Consider the following 21,680-nt stretch of genomic DNA (forward strand, 5'->3'; position numbering starts at 1 on the left):
ACTCATCCCCATCCAACCCGTTCCCCAAAGCGAAGAGGTCGTGATCTGTTGGTTGCACGGCCCAGCTCCCTGCGGAAGCCAGCACCACACAGCAAAGTGACAGAAAAGCACGTGTAGGCACAGTTGGTCTGACACTTTTCGCGACTGTCCTACGACAAGTTCGAGCAGAGCATGGGGAGCGAGGGGGCTTCTCTGCCAGCAGCAGGGCCCTGCCCACTCTACTGCCCCCTCCCGACCCCTACAAGCGGTCAGATCTCAGATTAAGCTCCGTCCATCCATCGTCCAGCCGGTTAATGTGTTAGGAGCACCCGTGGCGGCTGTGCCTGAGGCTGTTGTGCCCATGACCCAGAGACAGGGAGGCAGCTATGGGCAAACGCGGGAGAGGGAGAGGAAGTCGCCGCCATGGTGCCGCTAACGCTGCTGCCTGCCCAGGGCTCAGAGGCACTCAGCACTCTCTGTGGAAATCATCCTGGCAGATGTTGGCAACAGCCTGGGCAGCGGGTGGACCTTGCAGGGGTCTGGCGCAGAGGGTTGGTGGTGGTGGGATTCGTGGGCCCCTGGCAGTCCAGAACCCCACACCTCTAGTGGAGGTTCTAGGACTCCTCGGTGGGCACACTCTGGTTCTGCCCACCAGACCTGGAGACCCTGCCCAGGGGGACTATGCGACAGGGGGTGGGCAGCAGCTTATAAACCCAAATTGGATCTGCCTAATGCATCCAGTCAAGGCCCAGGGAAGCACCTCCTAGTCTGTAGAGGCTCCGGAGACAACGAGTCAGCGAGCACAGACCCACTCCTTTAATGTCTCTCATACTGATGACAAAATTCACTTCTGGCAAGAATAATTCCAATGAAATTATGGGATTCTTTTGGAAAAGACCCAGCAAGGGATGAGTCCTGGGGGATGAAATGGAAAATTCTCCTGCCACTAAAGCTCTAACAGGATGGGCAAAGAGCCCTCAGAAACCTATCGTTCTGATTTCATTCCCATTTTATGGGAAAGGAAACCAAGGTATGGAGAGAGCCAAGGCTCTCTAAGACTCAGATCGAAAGACACCTCCTCCAGGGAGCCTTCCATTATACTGACAGCAGCATTTTTCTAATGAACATTTTCAGGGTCTGCTGTCTGCTGTCTCGCTGGGTGGCTGGCAGCTTGAAGAGATCCTAGGGGGCTGGAGTACAGTTGGTGGGCTTTCTTCTTTTCCTCAGGACTAAGAAATATTTTCTTTTGTCAGCCATTCTCATACAAGACTGGAACAGGCCTTTCCTTAACTGCTGTGGACAGTGCACTGAACCACTCTTGTGGGGTGTGTGCTGTGAGGTTGTCCCTGAGACCCCAGAAGATAGACCCTGAGGCTTCTGAGCGTGTATGTGTCTGTCAAGGCCAATGACATCTGTCTCACTCAATGGGGGCAGCTCCATGCGAGTGGCTGGGGACAGACTGCCCCATCTGCTACTGGCTCTTAGCAGGGTTCTGGGCCACTTGTGCAGGGCATGGAGAACAAGTCGCCCTGTGCACTTGGGTTTAGAGACCAGCAGTAACCTTCTGAGGCTTGATGTGAACACAGTATAAGTGGAGGTTCCTTTTATAAGGTAATTAACTCCACTGGGGGGAAGTCTGAGGACTAGGGAGCTCAGAGCAGGAATCCTAACTCCTTTGGGGCGGGGTAGTAACAGCCAAATGTCGGCCAAGGGGTCAGGACCCACCAGCTTTCCAAATCATGAGTGGATGCAGCTGTCTCGTTCCCTAATTCTACCTTCCGCTCTGACACCTCTCCAGATCAGTGGCATGCAACCTGTCTCAGCTGCCTTCCTTAAAAGACGTGCCTTCTCCAGTTCGGAGAGTGGCTACTTTCAGAACAGGTCTGGGAATGAGACTCTGGTTACTGCCCTCGGGGCTCTGAAATCATCAAAAGTCTTTGGTGAGCCTTCCTGGATGGATGGGGCTGACTGACTTTCTAGAGAGGCTGTCTGGGCTTGGAAGATTTCCGGGTACAATTGCCAACATCTGTCAAGGAGGATTTCTTCCTGAGGCTACCATGCACGGTTTGCTAAACCTCTACCGCTCCATGCAGTGAGGGCTGTTAGACGCCAAGGCTCGATGACACCTGTCCACAGAGTACGCTCCACTTCACAAAATGGGGTTGGGGCTCTGGCTGGGCAGTGATCACCAGAGGGGACATAAGGCAGGGACCGGGCACTCAGCCATGAAAGACTGGGCGGGAGTTTTCCTTTTTCTGTTTTGGATGTGTATGTGGTTTCCTTACTAGAGGATGATGCTTAAGGCAGAAGCAATTCACATACAAGCGTTGAGCTATTCAAATTGCTGATTTCCATTTGGGAAAGAAATCAGTATCTTGGGAAGAATTTGAGTTCAATCCAGGACCTGCCATGGGGTGCTCTCTGCCCCCTGGTGTCTGTGAGAGTGGGCATTGCTGGGGTGGACAGCCCGAAGCCCATTCTGAGGCTTTGAGGGGACAGCCGTGTCCACCGCCAACCGCCCCCACTCCCGAGCTCTGGGACAGGTATTCTGGTGACAGGCACATTCGAGGGGCCTTCCTGTGGATTGCCACGGCTCCCAGGTGGCTGGAAAGTCCCTCCAGCCTTGGCGTTTAACCTGATTTTCACCTGAAATGACCGATATAGTTTTCAGGGCCCGGAGGACTCGGAAGGTGCGTAAAGCTGAGACATTGCCCAGGTCCACAAATTCAGTTGTGTATCTGTAACAGGGGAAATTCACACACGAGACAGTGACAACACGCCAGGAGGAGACATACGGTAGGTTGGGGTTGGGGGGAGACAGAGAGAGAGTCACTTGTAGCTGAGATCTGATAGGTAAACCTGGGCGTCTTACCTGGGATAACTGAAATAGTTTTTAGAGCTCTCAGGACTCTGAAAGTTCGAAGAGCCGACAAATTGCCTAGTTTTATATTTTCTGATACATACCTGCAGAATCAAACCACAGTTATTGGGAATTACAAAGCAGTACCACGTATGCCCACCCGACCAGCCCTCTCCCTTCTTCCCCTCCCACAGGGAGGGCTGTGGGTGGCCCTGCACCTCCCCAAGGTTTTCTTCCTGATCTCAACCCCCTTGACATGGGGACCTCAGTGAGGGTGCCTGAAGGATGTCCACACAGCAAGCCTCCACGTAGCTTTCTCGGTGCTTGTCCCGTGAACCAGCAGCAGGAGGCAAATGCTCTGCTACGTTCTCCACGACACTGGGGAGCAAGACATGAAACCACGTAGTGGGGTCTGAGGCTGGAAACACAGTCAGGTGAAGAGGGACAGGGTTTTCCAGGAGGCGCTGGCCAGGTGATGGAGGAAGCGGGGGTCTCTGGTCCTAGGTGTGCTCTGCATCTGCAGTCTGTGATCGGCTCGTGCCTGGCCGCTTGGATCCACGGGACCCTGAAGCCCTGGCTGAGACCACTGTGGAGGTGTGGCTGGGTCTCTGAGGGCTGCCCACCTTCTCCTTTCAACCACGAATCTCTGTGTGAGGACTGGCTCAGGAGTCCCTGAAGTCAAGAGGTGGAGGTGACCGGACTACTGAAGGGGAGATGCCGAGTTCCCAAGGTGATGCTTTCGAAGGTGAGAAGGGAGGTGGTCCGAATATTCAGCTCTTTGACTAACAGGCAGTGGCCAACACAAGGAGAGAACAAAGCAGGATGTGGGGTCCTAGGGAGATTCCAGCCTCTCCCCCATGAGTCCACCTCATCTTACCCCAAGACCCTCAGCGTCCCCCAAGGATGATCCTGGGTCTCCACAGGAAGAGAGACCTCTGGAAGTGAGCAGCCTTTGGGGTCTGCTTGGGCCTGAGTGACAAGCAGCAGAGTTGAGTGGCTGTGGGGCTCCCACCTACAACTTGGATAGCTGTCCATCTGTGGCCTCCACAGGCACAGGAGGAAGAAGTCATCTCTGGGAGGCAGGGACCTGCCCATGCCCAGGCGGAGTACAAAAACACATGTAGATGGGCCACATGACCCTGATGTCTAAGAGATGAAGGGACATTGTGTGACCAGGGCCATCGGGACTATGGCAAGTGACTTGTGATATTTAACCAAAGGCTTTGCATCCAAGGTGTCTGACATTTAACCGAAGGTGTCTGATGTTTAATCAAGCGTGTCTGACTTGGTGCCTGAGTGATGTCACCCAGGATGTCAGCCCAGCAACGCTGGGCGAGTGCCAACGGTGGGCTGACAGTGCAGCCGGACTCACTCTGTCAATCAGTCTGGACCTCCAGGCCCCTCCATTCTACTCGGAGCTTCCGAATCTGCCCTCGGGCTGCGGATCTCTACGGAGAAGGGTTTGGCAGGCTGTGTCAAGGGACTCGATGTCCCGGCGTCAGCAGGGTCCAGCTCGAACTGACACTGGACTGACACCAGCTTACTCTGTGTCCCCTCATGGGCCCTTCCATCTTCATGAGGCCCTGTGGACCACGCCTGCTCCCTCCTAACTCAGAGATGGGATGCTGGCACAGCTTTCCTCTGGTTACGCCACAGATCCTCTCTGGTATGATTGCCATTCCATCCACATTTGTAAGCTCACTTCAGCTTACAAATCTTCCTCTCGTGCAACAATCAGACGCAGCCCCTTCTTCCAGGGCAGAGCAGAAGTCACCTCCCTTGTTCTGGACCTATACATCTATTAATTTGATCCAAGCTCTCTCCTGACTTTTGATGGTTATTTCTTTCTCTTTGACAGTTCAGACCTTCAGGCCTCTGTCTTAGTCTTCTCCTGGACGTGGACTCTCTCTGTCCAGACGTGGTGCCTCCATGAGATTGTCAGGTTGATTCTAGAACACTGCCAATGTGGCCACTACATGGAAGCCATGGTTTTTACTTGCTGGTGGCTCTTGGGTGTCGTTTTCTGCTGCTGGTCGAATAGGTGTGGCCTGGGAAAATACCTTTTCTTGCTCAGGACACTGGTTTCAAGGCCATCTCTTCCGGTTACAAGGAGGGAAGAGAGCACTGTGCAGATCAGAGAGGGAACCAGCTGTCTTTGCTTTTCCTGTTCTGTCTCTTACAGACCCTGTCCATCCCCTGGTGTCCAGTGAGGTGGATTCTGCCTGTCTTTGCCTGTCCCAGTGTAGAACCTCAGGGTTCCCAGCACAGACAGTGCTTGCTCTCCATTCATCATGTGACCCCTCAGCAGCTGGTTCTGAGCACAGAGAAGCCAAGATCTGCAGATCCCAAAGTGTGTGTGCTCCCATAGACTTGCACAGCTAGCCAAGTGGCTGAGAACAGGAGAGGGGCTGGTAGTTGTGTGTTTGTGAGGTCGGGATACGTGTGGGAGAGTAATTCTAAGGAGGAGAAAGCATTGAAGGTGGGGCACAGGGCTGGGTGAGGGCATGGTGTGTCAGTGACCATGTCTGTGAAAGAAGGCTGTTGACTCTTTTATTAGACCCAGAGCCTGGGGCCTGGCTGTGTCCCATGTTGGGGCCATAGACCTCAGTGAGGCCTCTCTTGGGGCCCTGGAGTGTGGCCAGGCAGAAGAGACCTGTATCTGGCAAAGGGCCAGCTTCAGCGGTGGTGGGTGGGGGTTGGGGGTTTAGAACTCTGTCCCTCAGGCTGGCAAAATGCTTCCCCAAGCCATGGCACTCTTTCTGCCATGGCCAAGCTCCTGGGCAGGGGCAGATGGCTGGGGTGGGACTGTGGGCCCTGACATAGAAAGAGCAGTGGGTGATGGGTGAGAATTCCACCCCATTACACCAGCCTTGGGGCAGAGGGGGCCCTTTTGGAGGCTAAGGAACCCCAAGAAAGGGCAGGCCCTAGGCTTCTTCCTGCTCCACTCCTGTTTTGCTATGTGGCCCTCCCATTCAATGTAGATGGCCCCTCCTGGGCTGCCAGGCAGAGGGTACAGCCAGGCACAGCTACAGCGGTGATTGCTACCCTCTCCTCTCTTCTCCCCCATTCCCCTCCAGGTTTGGTTTCCATAACAACCCCAGAAGGTGGGAGGCTGTGCTAACTAGCAGGTAATGCCCAGCTGAGAGGGGGCCACAGGAAAAGCTCTGGCTGGAGGGCTGTTGGCTGAGCTTGTTGGGTTTCCTGGCACCCCCTCCAATCCACCCACAACCTGTAAATCAAGTGGGGGTGGAGGATCAGTTTGAAACCTGTCCAGAAACATCAGACTTGAGGTGCCTCTCATGGTTATGAGCTAGAAGACTAAGTTTCAGTCCCAGAATTGCTGCTGATTCATTCTGTAACTTTGGTCAAGTGCAGGCTCTCTCTGAGCCTCAGTGTCTCCATCTACAGAATGGAGGTGGGATGGGGAGTTTCATGCAATAGAACTTTTCTGCCACTTAAGACTCCTTGGATTATCTTAGGAGCCCCACATTATTGAACCATTTTGGCTAGAACGAAATGCACTTCACTGTATTACCGTGGCAGTAACTAGTTGTTTTCATAAGGCAGAATCACATCAATCAAAGCTGCTGGGCCGATCCAGCCCAGGGCGCAAAGCTGCCATTCCAATAGGTCCATGCGGCCCTAGGCTAAGTAAGCGTGCCACCTATGAGACGCTTGCAAATGTGGAAATAGTCTGGTGGCCTCTGAGACCCTGTTCTACTTTGTCACCTCTGGTTCTGATACAGAGTGAAGGCAGGCAGGTCTTGGTCAGGAGGGCACACCTGCTCTGTGATTTTAAGAGGAAGAAACAGTTCCCCTTGGGGTCCCACGGGCATAGAGGACAGGAACTCTCTCCTGAGACAGGATAGGAGAACTTGCTAAGGGCCTGAGGTCACACAGAGCACCTTCGAGAGTCATGAGCTGAAGACAGGCCACAGCCTGGCTCTTGCCATAACACAAGAGGCTCAGGGCAATGCCTTTCCTGTGGTTCAGGCCATCCAGGAAGGGAAGGTAGAGAAGGTAGGAAAGCCTCAGCCAGACACTGTGCTCTCTCCTGCCGAGCCCCCTTCCTGTGACACCAGGCCCTCAGAGGCTCATGGATCACTGCCCGCCTCCCATAGAGCACCCTGGAGCCTGGGCCCAGCTGCCATCCTACTCATTCCCAAGTCAGTGCAACCTCCTGGCTCCCTCTCTATTCAGACCTCAGACATGTTCTCAGCTAATAATCCTGCTTCTTATTACTGAGAAAAATAGAAGCAATCAGGAGAGAAATTCCTTCTCTCATCATCAGCTCTATCTGCCCACCTCCGTCTCCACCTGAAATTCTGCTCTTAAGGCTGATGCTCCCCCTGGGCCCTGGGCCCTGGGCTCCCCACCTCGTGCTGGCTCAAGGGCTTCTCTCCTGCAGTGCCCCCTTCCTCCATCACCAGACTTCCCCTCCCCTCGGGGTCATTCCCATCAGCCTACAAAGGCACCTCCTTTCTTTGAACCTCCCCGCTTCACACATCTTGCCCTTTGGCCACCACTCTATTTTCGATCCTGTTTATTGCAAACCCTACGGAATCGATGAATGTGTTTGCTCTGCCTCCCCGCCTCTCCTTTCTCTAAGCAGGTGTACATTCTCCACTCCACTGGAACCTGCTTGTCAAGGTCATCCGTGGTCTTCACTCCAACGGTCCAGCCTTGCTTCTCGCCTTCCTCACGTTATCTTTCAAGTTGGGTCACATCCCTCGGTTGGCTTTTGGGACACTGCTCTCTCCTGCTTTTCCCCTCCCCACCCTGGCACTTCGATCCAGTCTTTGTCCCATGATCCTCTTCTTTCCTGACCCCAAGATGTTGCAGCGTCCCCCGGTACAGTCCCCAGACGGCTTCCGTTCTCTGGCCACACTCACTCCTGGATGATCTCATCCGGTCTCCTGGCTTTAAATACCATCTGCATCCTGATGGCTTCTAAATTTACATCTCCACCTTGGACCTCTTTCCTGAGCTCCAGACTGGAATATCCAGTTGCCGACTCGATATCTCACCCTGGATGCTTTCATACTTAATACATTCCAAACCGGACTGGGTTCCTTTCCTCCCTCAGCCAGCTCCTCCCCCCGCCTTCTCCATTTCAACAGACAGGAACACCATTCCCAAAGCCTCTCAAGCCAAAAACTGTGTTGGGGGCTCCCGTCAGCCCTACCTTCACAGTATATCCAGGATCTGACCAGGTCGCTCACCTTCTCTACCTGGACCCTGGTCCCAGCTACCATCCTCTCTCTCTTGGCTACTAAAATAGCCTCCTAACTGCGCTGTCTTCCACCCTGACCCCTCCAGTCTCCTGCCCACACAGCAGCTAGGGTGATCTTATAGAATGTAAGTCAGATCACATCACTTCCTGCTCTTAACGCCCAGAGGCTCCCATCACCCTTGGCCACATAGCTTGCCCCCGACCCCGCCACTCTGCGTCCTCCTCTCCCACTACTCTTTCTCTGGTTCGCCCAGCTCTGCCTAGGTCTAAACCTGCACTGGATTTGGGGCAAGAAGTAGCTTTTCTTTGAACCTGTTTCTCCACCTGTAAAATGGAAACAGTGTACCCGGAAACAGAGGTTCTGGTGCCTCTTTCTAACCACTAGCGTCTCCGTCTCGCTTGAAAGCACCCCACCAGCAGGTCTCACTTTCTCCTCCCACCCTCACAGCACAGTCGAGCTCAGGGCTGCTCATGTCCGGGGTTAAATACTTTGTCTTAAATAGGTGGATTCTGTGAATTTGAGAATCACAGAAAGTGGGTGCTGAATTGAACCTCTGATACCGCCTAGCCTAACACTGTCCTTTCACAGGTGGGGGAACTGAGGCTCTGCAGAGGGCAGGAAGTATGACCCACACCAGCTCTGCTCACCGCCAAGGTGCACTGCACAGCCCTGCGTGCACTGGGTCCCTCACACACATCAGGCTTTCCGAAGGGTTTGATAGCTGAGTCCATGACCATGACTCCCGCATGGGAGGCCTGCCCTGATCAGTCTCCACCAGAGCACAGCATCCTTGCCTGAGACGTCCAGAGTGGCATGCTTCAATCTAACCTATCAACGAGGGTCTCCACCCAGGCGAGAAGGTAGGGCCTGAGCCTGTGTGGCGGCAGGCCAAGGGTCATGTTCACTTAGTGGCAGGCTCCCTATATGTCCTCGACATCAGTTTTCTCATCTATAAAATGGGGATAAGGAACCTCCATCTAGCCTACCTCTCTGGCTGGTGTGAAGACCCACTGGGTCATGTCATTGACCAGTTGCCTTTAAAATGTGCCGATATGGAGTCTATGAATGGGGTGAGCATATGTGCTGGTGAGCCTGGCATGACATGAGTTCCTAGGGACGCTTGGACACTTCTCCAGGCTCCTTCTCTTTCTTTAATGTAGTTTCATTCTTAATCACTTTGGCATCCAGGGCATTATTTACAATGGTCCAGAGATTTTAGGCTGTAATATTGGCTTCTCTTGGTGTAAAGGGCAGATAGTGCTAAATCAGAATCTTAATGGTGTCCCTTGAGCACAGAGCTGCCATGGAGCCACAGACGAACCAGTGGACCTGGCCAGATGGCCCGCCTGAGCTACTGCGGACTTGTCTCTCTCCACCAGGGTGAGCTGAGGGTCTCTATCCTGTCTTCCTCCTGCCACAGCAGGAAAGTGGGCTGTTCTACAGCCCCGTGCAGTGCTGCAGCGAGGCTGGGAGGGCTGGGTGGCCCGGGGCCAGGGTGGCGCACACGCCCCTCGGCGTGGCCCCGCCTTGCACAGCTCAGTGCAGCAGGCAAGGTACTTACGCCATGACAATCACGCTGAAGTCCAGCCAGTTCCATGGGTCCCGGAGGAAGGTGAATGCATGCAGGCAGAAGCCTCGAGCCAGAATCTTGACCAGAGACTCAAAGGTGTAAATGGCAGTGAAGGTGTACCTGGGGAGGAGAGACCGGTGGGGTTCCTCAGGGAGGCAGAAGCCTACAGGCCAGGTTGGCCAGGTCCCCCGCATGGCAGGAGCCCTGCACAGCCCCTCTCTCCAGGGGCCCTCAGACCAGGCTCTCTGTAATGCCCACAGCAGAACTGGAGTTGCAGGCTGGCGCTTTGTTCCAAACCTCTGGCTAACTCATTCACCTTCCCATTTGTTTATTCAGCATTACTGAATGCCTCTCATCTGCCCACCTGAACCTCCATCTTCTCTCTCAGGTATCTTGATTTATGGATACCTTACACCTATGTCCTCATCCCAGCCCTGAGAGTCCACGTACACAGGTCTGTGGTGCCCACCGGTTCTGTCTTGTGGGACAGTAAGGACACAGGAAGGACACTCAGAGTCACGGCCCCTCACTCTTGTTTGTGCATCCCCAGCAGCTAGTGAGGGGAGCATGGTTCATCCTCAGCCACCTACAGGGTAGGTGGGTACAGCTGTGCACCTCGAGCTTGGAAAGGGGGTTGAGGCTGGGTAGGGGACTGTTCTCCCTGCTCGGGGCAGGCTGAAGAATCCCAAATGCCTGGATGCCCGAACTGTGGCTCACAGGGCTGGAATGGGACCAGCAACTACATGCAGGCCCCGGCACTGGAGGCACTGCTGGATCCTGTGTGAATAGCGACCGCACCAGGGGAAGCCGCTTTGGTAAGAGAGGTTGTCCCCAACATTCCGTCGGTCTCCTGAAAACTGGAGCCAAGTGCACCCAGGGCCCATTAGGTCTGCCTAGCACCTGTGGGTAAGGTAGTTTCATTTAGGAAAGAAGAATCAGAAACAGTTTTCTAAAAATGTTCACATGGTTATAGAAGGTGGGACTTGTGGGGGAAAAGGCAGCAGAGAGCATGGCACCGAAGCGGGGGTAGCCCTGGGCCTCTTCCTGGCAGCCAGACCCCCGAGCTGCATGTTACTTCTCCAATTCTCAGTGTCCTCATCTGTCAAATGGGCATAGCGGCTGGACCTACCCTACTGGGTTGCCGTGAGGGTTAAAGGAGATGATGCTTATTATTCTACGACAGTGCCTGGCATGCTAATAATAATAATAATAATAATAATAATAATTATAATAATAGCAGTTATTACTCATTAACTCAGTAAATATATCTATTCAAGCTATTAGATCATATCAAATAAGGTCTGGTAATTGGTAGACATACTCTAAAATAGTGATCCTAAATTAGCTACAGTGGTCATTTATTCAGATGCTCTTTGCGGTGGGTCAGGGAGAAAGCCCCACTTTGCCAACCTCCCCTGAGGGCACAACTCAAAGCAAGACGTTAGCAGGACTGGGAGCAGCAAAGAGGGTAGGGGCTGGGGCAAGGACCCCCCAAGTGAGCAAGTCCCTGAGCCTGGACCCCACCTTCTTCGGGGTGACTTTAGAAGCCATAGTATAGAATGGAGAGGACGGGAGGGAGGGCCAGCTGGAGAGGCCCTGTAGATACTCACTCGACATACTTGGTCCAGGGTGGAGGGTCGTGCTGGGCCATGAACACGCAGTTGGTCAGGATGGTGCACATGATGAGCATGCTGAAGAGCGTGGAGCCAGAGTCAAGGAAGCCATGTCTAGGGGGCCAGCCAGTCACCACTGCCAGAGGGTCCTGGCCCTGGGGTCGTTACCGCAAAGCCAGTGCCGCCACTTCAGTGAGACAGGGGCTTCAAGGAGACACACCGGGGCTGTGCCCAGTCCTTGCCAGCCCCTCCCCACGGAGGCTGGCCTCTGTCCCGTCCCTGCCTCTTGCAGCTGGACACCTGCCCTGCTCCACAGCCCCTGACAGGGACCAGACACTTGAATCCGCACCTTTAGCAGGTCCCCTGGAGGGTCCATCCTGGAAGGAGGGAGGAAGAACCGACCCCTAGACCTCAGAGGTTTTTACCCATGGCTGTGAGGGAGCGCTCTCCTCGGCCACGTTGGAGAGAGATGGCATTTACATACTGTTCCTCAGGGGCCACAGCTGGAGAAGAAAGCGGTGGTTCAAGGCCCGAGCTCCCTCCCCAGCTTCTATGCGAGCGGCCCAGGCTGACTCTTGGCCTAGAGTGTCTCTGAAGTATTCTGCTGATAAAACTTACATACCCTGTTGGGACACACTGAGCCAGGGGAGGCAGAGGGCTGCTTCTCTGGCTGCTTTCCGCCTTTGCATGTACTCTTCACTCTTGTCCTCTGCTCCACCTAGTACATTCCTCTCCTCCTCCAAGAAACCCACTTGTCCCCTGCCAGAAGGGGAGATCTTCAAATGCTGGGACTGTGTCTTGGGCATCTTTCTGGGCCCCTGTCCTTGAACCGAACTGCCCCAGGCCTTGTCTGACCCCTGACTCTTTGGCTACAAGTCCCAGCTGCTGCTTTGGGCTGGACGAGGCCCTGACTGACTTCAACGACCTCCAAGCGAGACCTACAGAGGAGTGAGGAACAGACCCTGGGCCTCCTGGGGACTAGGGCACCCCCAAGGGGCCTGGCCTGCACAGGGATACTCTGCTGCCCTCACAAATTCCCTCCCTGGCCTTAGAGGAGAGGCTGGGCTTCTCAATCTCTGCAGCTGCCCCCGGGCTCCCCACACCGCCCCATCCTCAGCCCTGAGGTTCCCACAAGCTGCCCAGAAGCAGTAATTGAACTCCACCCTTTTCCATGGCCTGGCCCAGCCTCAGGCCCGGTGGGGAGGCCAACCCAGTCAGATTGGAGATCTGGCTAAGCTGGGGTGCTGACTTCTGGGGTGGGAGGAAGGGGATGACTCAGCTGGGGAGAGAGGTGAGGCCTCTCTAGGAATCTAGGTGGATGCCCTTTACACCTCTAGTCCTCCTAGATAATCTAGGAAATCAGGTAATAGCTTGCTAAACTAGGCCTTCAGTGAATTCTCCAGTTTCTCATCTGAGATGAGAAGGGATCAGGCTTTGGATCGCCTCCCCTTCCACCCCGCTTAATCAAACCAGAGCCGCTCAGCTCAGGGCCATGGCCCCAGGAAGTCTTGACTCCTCTCTGGCCAGGGGGCCACCTCTCCAGGCACTGGGGTCCCTTCCTCAGCTTGGGATCTGCATCCCTCTGCTTGTGTGAAGGTCTCCATGGTAGGTTTAACTCTCTCTCCAGCTTTCAAGGGCAGGATCAGATATCCACCTCAGTTTCCTCTCTCCTTTATATGCACCCCCTACACACACAAACACACACACACACTCTCTCTCTCTCTCACCTCACCCACCCTCCCACTCTCTCTCTCTCTCTCTCTCTCTCTCTCTCTCTCTCTCTCTCCATACTCAGGCTCTGTGCCAAGGCTTTCCTCACCGGGCAGTTAACAAGCCCCTCAGCCTGACTCTATTCATCCCGACAGAGCCACTGCTAAGCCCTCTACTGAGCATCCCAGATGCTTCCTGAAATATGAAAGTAATGATGCTAAGATCAAGCATTTATGAAGCCCTTCCTGGGTGCCAAGCTCCGCTCTCTGTATCCATGAACTGAATTAATTCTCCCGACAACCCATGAGGCAGAGACTTTGTCTCTGTTTTATAGATGAGGAGACAGAGGCACAAAGAGGTGAAGTTGAAGGATGCTCTAGTAGGTAGAATGACAGCCCCCCAAAGACAACCATACCCTAATCCCTAGAAACCGTGAATGTTAATTGATACAGCAAAAGGGACTTTGCAGATGTGATTAAATTAAGAATCTTAAGATGTGGAGGTTATCCTGAATTTTCTGGTTGGGCCCAGTGTCATCACAGGGTCCTTACAAGTGAAAGAAGCGAGCAGGAGAGTGAACGTCAGAGTGATGACTGTGAGAAGGACTCCACCAGCTGTCACCGGCTTCCAAGGTGAAGGGGGCCCCGAGCCAGGAGTTCACGCAGCCTCTAGATACTGGAAAAGCCTAGAAAATGGATTCTTCCCTGGAGCCTCCAAAAAGGCATGCAACCCTGCCAAGATCTTGATTTTAGCCCAGTGAGAACTTTTTGGATTTCTGACCTCCAAAACTGTAAGATGATAAATTTGTATTGCTTTAAGCTCAGTTTGTGGTAAGTTGTTACAACGGCCACAGAAAATGACTCCGGTCGGTGGCAGAGCCCAATTCAGCCCCGGCTGCCTGCCTGCAGCCCTCCACCCTGAGCCCCGCTGCCGCACCTCCATCTCTGCACGATGCACCAAAGGTCATCTGGTCCATTCCCCTGCCTCCAGACAGAAAAGCCCATGTAAGTCACAGTGCTTCAGGCTCTCACTGGCCAAGGGCGAATGCTATCCCACACTTGGCCTCTGCTACCCACAGGGCGGCATGAAAACACACGATGGGCTCACACCAAAAAGTGTAAGCAGACCACCATTCAGGAGGAGTGAGATTATGTGTCATTTTTAGGGACTGTCACCCGACCATGTATGCCTGACCCTGTGTGGGAGATGGGGAGGCACCAGAGCCACTGAACTGCTCTGAGATGGGATGTTCTGGCAAACCAGACCTGCCCCTGTGTGGGCTTCCTGGGGGAAGCATGTAGGTAGGCGCTGAAGGCTGGCCAGGGTTCCTCCAGCAGTCAGCCTAACTGGTCATAGTGAAGTAGGGAGGGCTGAGGACTGGGGAGACCTCTCTGTGTGGAGCCAAGCCTCTCCTGGCTGTGGGTGGACCACTCACAGCTCTCCCTAGAATGGAGAAAAGGCCCCTCGGCAGAGAGCAGAGTGTGGACAGGCTGCCTTGGGCTAGAGGACTTGGCTGGACACAGGCAGAGATGAACTGGGCTCTAACATCAAGACTTAGGAAAGAACCAGAGTAGAAAGGCCCCGAAATCCTGTCAGCCAGGACCTGGGTCCCAAGGTGGAAAATGACAGGAGCTTCCTGTCTGGGTTTTTGCTTTTCCAGACACAGCAATGAGTTGGTGTAAGGCAGACTCTAGTCTCTGCCACTTGACTGCTCAAAACACTGCCTGGCTCTCTTGGCCTTGAAGACGGCTCTTCCTCTAATCTGTCACTCATGGTGTGTGAGTGTGTGTGTGTGTGTGTGTGTGTGTGAGAGAGAGAGAGAGAGAGAGAGAGAGATCTCTTCCTACCTAGACTAAACCTCTAATCCATATGACTTTGCCCAAAGCATCCCCAGGTACCCCATGCAGCCCCAGTACACGGCCAATACCAGAGAGATGAGTCAAGTGCATTACTAGCCAGTGCATACCTGTCTGCAATGCCTGGTCGTTTCGGGCTGATGACTGAGCTGGTCCCATGTGTGGGCAGAAGCAAAGGCCAGCGCTCCAGACCTGAGCTCAGCTGAACATCTTCGATCCTGTCATGTCAAACATCCACTCCTAGCCTCATGATTAAAATGACAGCAAGGACTGCCTGCCTGGGTCGTGGGGAATGCCTGAAACTTGCTGTCTGTCTTTAGATCCCAAAGAGTCAAAAAACTCCCAAAGAAAAGGGAATTAACTGTGGGGGTATTTTCATAGATTTGTGCTATTAAATGAACACACACACACACACACACACACACACACACGCACGCACGCACACACGCAAACATGTGGTTTGTATGCCCATTTGAATCTGCTAGAGAAACGTGGGAGGATTTTGTGAACAGATCCTGTGCACCCAGGAAGACAAAATGCTTCTCGGCGTGAACGTGAGGGCTCTCTGAATGTGACTGCAGTAAAATTTGGAGTTCAGTTTGGTTCTTTTTATTTAATACTGGCAGGAACACATTCTGCAGGATTTTAACAAAAACTAATTCGACATGCCCATATTTACTTTTTAGGCAACTTCTCAGGGATGCATTCCAGTGTGGGGTACAGAGCAAAGGGAAACTGAGTTATTGTGCCATCGCTACCGTGGCACTGTGACCGCCTGCATTGTTGCAAGTGACCAGGATTTCTTTCTTGAGAGCAGGGGCTGCATTACCGACCCCTCTTAAGTTTGTCTTTGCCCCTCCTGCCCTTTCCAAGGGTCTTGGCACAGAACTTTGCACACTGGGGACTCAGGTGTCTGAATGGATATAAAGATGTAAGCTAACAATGGGTACAGAATTCTAGTTTTGCAAGATGAAAAAGTTCTAGAGATCTGTTGCAAAACAACGTCCATATAGGAAACACTACTGTACTGTATACTTAAAAATGCTTAAGATGGTACATTTTATGTTATGTTTTTTTACCACAATAAAAAAAAAAAAAGTAAGCAGAGAGAAAGTTCACAATTGAAAACGTGAAATCTGTGTGTTTTAGAAATGCGTGGTGACTGCTAACGGGCATGGGGTTTGTTTTTCGGGTGATGAAAATGGTCTGGAATTAGATAGCAGTGATGCTTGCACAACCTAGAAATACATTAAAACCCACTCAGTCATATACTTTAAAGCGGTAAGTTTTGTGTGGCATGTGAATTACATCTTAATTAAAAGAATGCATGGAGAGCCTGTAGGTTTCTAGGCCTCGCTCTGGAGCCTGAGGTCTGAAAAGAGGCCGAGATCTGCAGTTTTAACAACTTTCCGGGTGAGACTGAATTGGCCCTCAGGGATCGACATTTGGATACCATTGCTCGGGGCACTGCGCTCATGGGACCTTGCTGAAACGAAGGCTGTGGGGTTGCGCCCGAGATTCGGCAATTCCTACATGTCCTTGTGTTGCTGACGCTACTGGTGGGTGTATCACACTTTGAATGGCAAGGCTCAGGGCACAGAGCGGGGCTCCTAAATGCCACGGATCTAGGTCCCTTCCTCTCCCTCAGTGCCCCCCGAGCCCGCTAAGTGGCGCTGTTGAGGCCCAGCAGTACACTCCCACCCCCAGGCCGCCGCTAGGAGCCCAGCACAGGGCCTCACTGATGCTGAGCCTCTTCCCTGGGGCAGCTGCCCTGGGGGACGCAGGCTGGCTCAGGGCCCTTAGGCCTGGTTCTGCTGGGTGGAACCGGAACCTCACAGCCTCAGAGCCACTGCTCAGTGGACCGTCTGGCCAGGCTGGGGAACTCCAGTGCCCCGCCGCCTCCCTGGCCCACCTGCCTCCCTGGTTTAATCTGCCCCACGCCCTGCCCAGGCCTATGCAGAAACCTTAGGGCTGCCGCTGCATCCCTGAGGGCTGCCAAGGCTGCCAAACAGTGCGAGGTTGGTTAGATACCTGGAGGAGAAGCCCCAGAGGGGAGCAGGAGCATGCTTTCACGGAGGCCACACCCTTGGAGTGAGCATGAAGCCAGGCTCAGAGCAAGAAAGAAGGCTGGCCTTTCCCCCTCCTGCCTCATTGTTCTCCCCGGGCTGTGCCCACAGGCCGGCAGGAATGACATCTATTCCTGTAGCTGTCTTATCACTCTCAAGGAACTGTAAAATTCCCAAGGGGACAGAGACAGGGTCTTATTCAGCTCGACACCCCTGGGATGCCAGGCAAAGTCCTTGGCATCCACAGGGAGCTCGGGAACAGTGGCAGTATGGCTCAGAATTAAACCTGGAACCACTCTTGCCTCACGAAGTAAGATATAGCTGTGAATGGGAGGCTGCTCCCTGGGTACAGCCCCTCCCTACACAGTATCTGCCCACCCTAGAGACCACCCTGCTGATGATACTGCCGTGGCCTGCAAGTGGAATTTTCCCTGGATATGCACACGTCTCGGCAACCCCAGGAGAAAGGCAGGAGCGAGCTGGAGGAGGGGAGAGAGCGTCTGCATGCAGAGGACGAATTCCACGCTCAGCCCCTCCAATTAGCCCCCGGAGTGAGGATCAGGCATGGAGCCCAGGTGGGCAGAAAGTGGGGCCAGGAAGGAGCAGCCTGGACAGGAGAGTCCCTGAGCTGTCAGCATCCGTCTTGGTTACTTAGTCCCTCACTGAGCAGCTGTTTTCCTGAAGCCTCCTGCCCGCCTGGAGGTTAATGGGTGAGGTCTTTGCCTTGGCCATATAGAGTGGGGAATTGAGGGTGACCTTGGGGAGTCCCATCGGGCCAGCCCACCACACTCACAACTAATCATACCGCTGAGCCCAGCAGCATGGATTCCACTAACAGCAGAGCCAGCTGCCAGTCATAGGCCATTGCAGACTCCTGTGACTGCAGCCAGGACCTGCCTTCCTGAGATGCTCCGTCTCTGAAGTCTGGAGAACAGCCACCATTAGGTGCTGGTACCCAGTCCCATAGGTGGTCTGAATGGGGAACCCCCAAGGCCCAAAGACCAGTGCACCTCTCTCATTACACTGCAGCGCTCCAATAGCTCTCCTCCACAGCCTGCAGCTTTTTTAGGCTGTGGTTTATATAATTGAATGCTAACCAGAGTTCTTTGAGATACTCTGAAACTGCAAACATTTTGTCAACACCTAATCAAAAGCAAGTTTTGCCTCCCCCAAACGATGCCCACGTGCGAATGAACCGGAGGCCTCTTTCTTGGGAAGTGCTTTCTCCCTGCCTGAGCCCCAGCGACCTGCTTGAGGTCCCTGCAAGTGTGTGTGTGTGTGTGTGTGTGTGTGTGTCGGGGGGAGAGCTATAGGGTCGAGGGGGTGCAGTGAGAAGGGACACCTGGAGCCCATGTCAGAGCCAGGGCATACCGACAAACCTCACGTCTTCCGGGCTCCTCAGTAGCTTAGCTTCTAGGACATTTCTCTTCTGAAGAACCAGAGTAGGGCTTCCCAAGCTTTTGTGTGCCCAAGAATCCCCTGGGACCTTGCTAACGTGCAGGTGCTGACTTGACAGACAGGTCTGGGTGGAGTTTGAGAGTCTACGGTTCCAACTAGCAACCAGGTGATGACTGCGCTGCCTGTCCAAGGACCCGCCAGTAATCGGCACCTCTCTTGGCCCTAAATACCCTGCCACCCCCGTGTGGGGCCCAGAGGGTACACACAGCAGAGACTGACTGCAAAGGATATGAATGAACCAGAATCTTCACAGCCGCTCTCCGGACGGGGTGGAAGGGACTGAGGACATACAAGGCGTTGGTGGCACTGAACCGGAAGATGGTCTTGCCTTTATTCAGCACGATGAAGGTCTGTGGACAGAGAGCTGCTTTAGGTTGGGGGCGGCAACCCCTAGGCCATTGTGGAGATGGGTTTTGGGGGCAGCTGTTGGCTCAGAACCCGAAAACCCTGGCCGAGGGGTGGGGTGGGAGGAAGAGAGGAACTGAGGGACTGAGGGATAGTAGGGGAGGCCTGCAGGCAGCCAGCATATTCGGCAGGTCAGTGGGCCCTCATTGGGTCACCCATGGTTGGGGTGGGATGAGGTCAAGTTTAGGGGAATGTAGGTTGGATTTAGTTTACCTTCAAAATTACAATCCCAACAGGAAGGGGCCTCTCACGATCCTAGCTGAGCTGCCGTCACAGTAGAGGCCGGGACCCAGCTGATGCCCCCTCTTTCCTCTTCTCCCTTTCGCTCCCTCCCTGCCCTGCCTGGCTTCCCCACAGGGCCCATGGGGGAGTGAGGGGCTAATGAGGGAGCTGGGCCTGCAGGGAAGACTAGGGGTGAGGAAAAGGCAGACCCCAGCCCAGCAGAGAGCGATGTTCCTAGGACCCTGTCTCCTGGAGTCTAGGACAGATGTCAGCCCCAGCGCACAGCCCAAGGTGGACCCCTCCTTAAGCTTCCGGAAGACACTGTCTTCACAGCATGATGGAGCATGGAGGGGACAATGAGTGCTAGAGGCTGAGCCACGTGCACATCAAGTGGGCGTTTGGACGCCCTTGAGGACAGCAGGCGGTGCCTCCTGCCCAGGTGTACGACGGCACAGCGGGAATAGCACAGCTCTGGGGTCTCACTTCCCCGAAGGTTGAGCTGATGAGACAAGATTCTATTTAATCTGGGCTGGGGAGACAAGTTGACCAGCTATATCAGGTCTGAAAGTTCTGCTTGGTGCCTGTGTCACTCCATGGGGCTCCTGGCAGTGTGGCCAGGGGTCAGAAAGGAGAGGCAGAAGGTTACCAGAATCATACTTGGGCCACGGTTCAAGTATTCCCGTGGCCAGGGGTCAGAAAGGAGAGGCAGAAGGTTAGAGACCAGAATCATACTTGGGCCACGGTTCAAGTATTCCCAGTCACAAGGACAGAAGAGAATGTCCTTGACTCCTTCCAGGCTCAACTGCCACCACTCCCCGAAAGCTCAGCCCAGCCCTGACCCCACCCTCCACGGGGTCCCCCTGCCGTGACTCCTGCCTGTCCCAGCTAACTACAACCCACTCACCACTTTGACTCCCCACCAGCTGTGGCCTTAACCCCAACACTGATTCTTCCAGCTCTGACCAACCAGACCTCGGCCCACCCACTCTGACTGATCCTAACTTCCAGCCTCATTCTGACCCCAACTGTGGCCCCGCCTGAATCATCCGAATCAGGGAGAAGCAGGACCAGGTGCCTGGTCTCCTCCCCCACTTGTGCATATGGACTGGGTGGGCTTCCCCTTCACCCACTCACACCCGCACCCACTGACAGGTGCATGTGCGCGTGGAGACAATCGCGAAACACACCCACCCTCAGGCTCTTGGTCTCCTAAACGCAGAGTCAAGCACAGTTGCACACACACTCAGGCACTCGGTGACACAGGCACACACCCCTTGCACTTGCCATGGACTCACCCTTGCCCTGTGAACGCAGACTCCGTCTGCCCTCCAGTGCTTTCTCAGTCCTGGCCCTGACCACAGTAAGGTAAGCGGCCACCATCCTTGGTACTTGGCCTTCTGGAGGAAGCCTCCCCCAAGTCCAAACCCACTTTCCTCCAAAGTGTGGGCAGCCAGGTTCGGGACCAGGCCTCTGCAGGAGCCCCATGTGCCTACCGTCAGTCCTGAGAGGTGAGGCCAGGACAGAGGACCCAGACTGGAGAATTTACCTTCTGAATAGAAATCCATGCTGGGAGGAAGCCTGAGTCACCTTGACTAGTGGGCAAAAGCCACTTCTCCCTACACTCACAATGGAGAGACAATGGCAGAACAACTCGCTCCCCATCCCTCTCAGATTTCCCACTGGCCCTTGTGGTTCCACTGCCAGCCTCCAAGGCCCAGGGAGCCGCCACTGTGGCCCCCAGCCTGGGCCACCCTGACACAGCCAATGCCCAGGAAATTCTCGGGGGCGGGACGTGGGGGCTGGCTGCTGTCCCTAGGTGGGAGAGGGGATCACTCTCTGTGCTCTGGGGCCCAAACTCGACTCAGAACAGGACTCAGGGCCCGACTGCCATGCACACAGTCTGTGGGGATGGCGTGGAGACCTGCGAAGGTGAAGTCTAAGCCCAGACGACTCCCCGAGCAGGCGCTCTGCGAGGAGGCGAGGGCTCAGCTGTGGCTGCCCTCCTTCCCTTTCATAACACCAAACCGTCTCAGGATGCATATTTCTGGCCTTTTATTCTGGAATTCCAAAATTAAGGTGCTTGGAATATAGATCACCAATGACTCACTCTCCCAAAGCCCAGGAGAGTCAGGCCCAAGCAGAGCTCAACATGGAGGCAAGGCCTTCTCCCCAACTGCTGCATCGACAAAGGAGCCACATGGAAGCATGTGTGAGAGGTGGGTGACAGTCACCTTCTGGGTGCTGTAGTAGGGGTCCAGGTCCTCCAGGGGCTCCCCGAGGAGCTCTCGGGGTGGGTTGCCATAGAGATCTGGCAGCTTTTTGGAGGCCTGCAGGTCCAGCTGGGGCCGGGGAGCCTCCTCCTCGGGCAGCCCGTCACGGCTCTCCTGTGAGGTGGCCAAGCCTCGGGCTTGCTTCTCCGCCATGCGCTTCTCGATGGCCGCCAGGGACTCCCGGGTGAACCTGCGGAAGCTGCTGGTGCCCCGAGGTAACAGGAAGTCTGCCATCTTCTCATCCTGCTTCTGGGGCACAGGCTGTCCTCACGCTGCCTGTGGGGAAGCTGGAAGACACAGACACCAGGCCTGATGCTACACCCAGGGCTAGAAAGCCGCCACCTACCGGGGGTGGCTGTGCTGGTGGAGGGAAAGGCATAGTTTGCAAAGATGCTCCCGGACCACAGGTATGCCTGTGGAGATGGTTCTCCCCATCT

General features: G+C 54.5%; 1 protein-coding gene across 5 annotated transcripts in view; it reads right to left on the reverse strand.

Moving 5' to 3' along the window:
• Positions 1 to 21,477, reverse strand: part of SCN5A (sodium voltage-gated channel alpha subunit 5) — a 76,941-nt gene extending 55,464 nt beyond the window's left edge. For 3 of the 5 annotated variants that reach the window (XM_006910788.1, XM_006910787.1, XM_006910785.1), the window contains exons 1-5: positions 21,205 to 21,477; positions 18,578 to 18,696; positions 11,254 to 11,343; positions 9,635 to 9,763; positions 2,852 to 2,943 (exon numbers count right to left, since the gene is read on the reverse strand). In XM_006910788.1, coding sequence (XP_006910850.1) covers positions 2,852 to 2,943; positions 9,635 to 9,763; positions 11,254 to 11,343; positions 18,578 to 18,696; positions 21,205 to 21,477 — 703 coding nt within the window. Of the gene's footprint in view, positions 1 to 2,625; positions 2,718 to 2,851; positions 2,944 to 9,634; positions 9,764 to 11,253; positions 11,344 to 18,577; positions 18,697 to 21,204 lie in introns of all 5 variants that reach the window. The other 2 variants (XM_006910784.1, XM_025046036.1) reach the window with 1 other exon arrangement.
• Positions 21,478 to 21,680: the final 203 nt, after the last annotated feature.

This window comes from Pteropus alecto, unplaced genomic scaffold (assembly GCF_000325575.1).
Source record: "Pteropus alecto unplaced genomic scaffold, ASM32557v1 scaffold354, whole genome shotgun sequence".
NCBI classification, from domain to species: domain Eukaryota; kingdom Metazoa; phylum Chordata; class Mammalia; order Chiroptera; family Pteropodidae; genus Pteropus; species Pteropus alecto.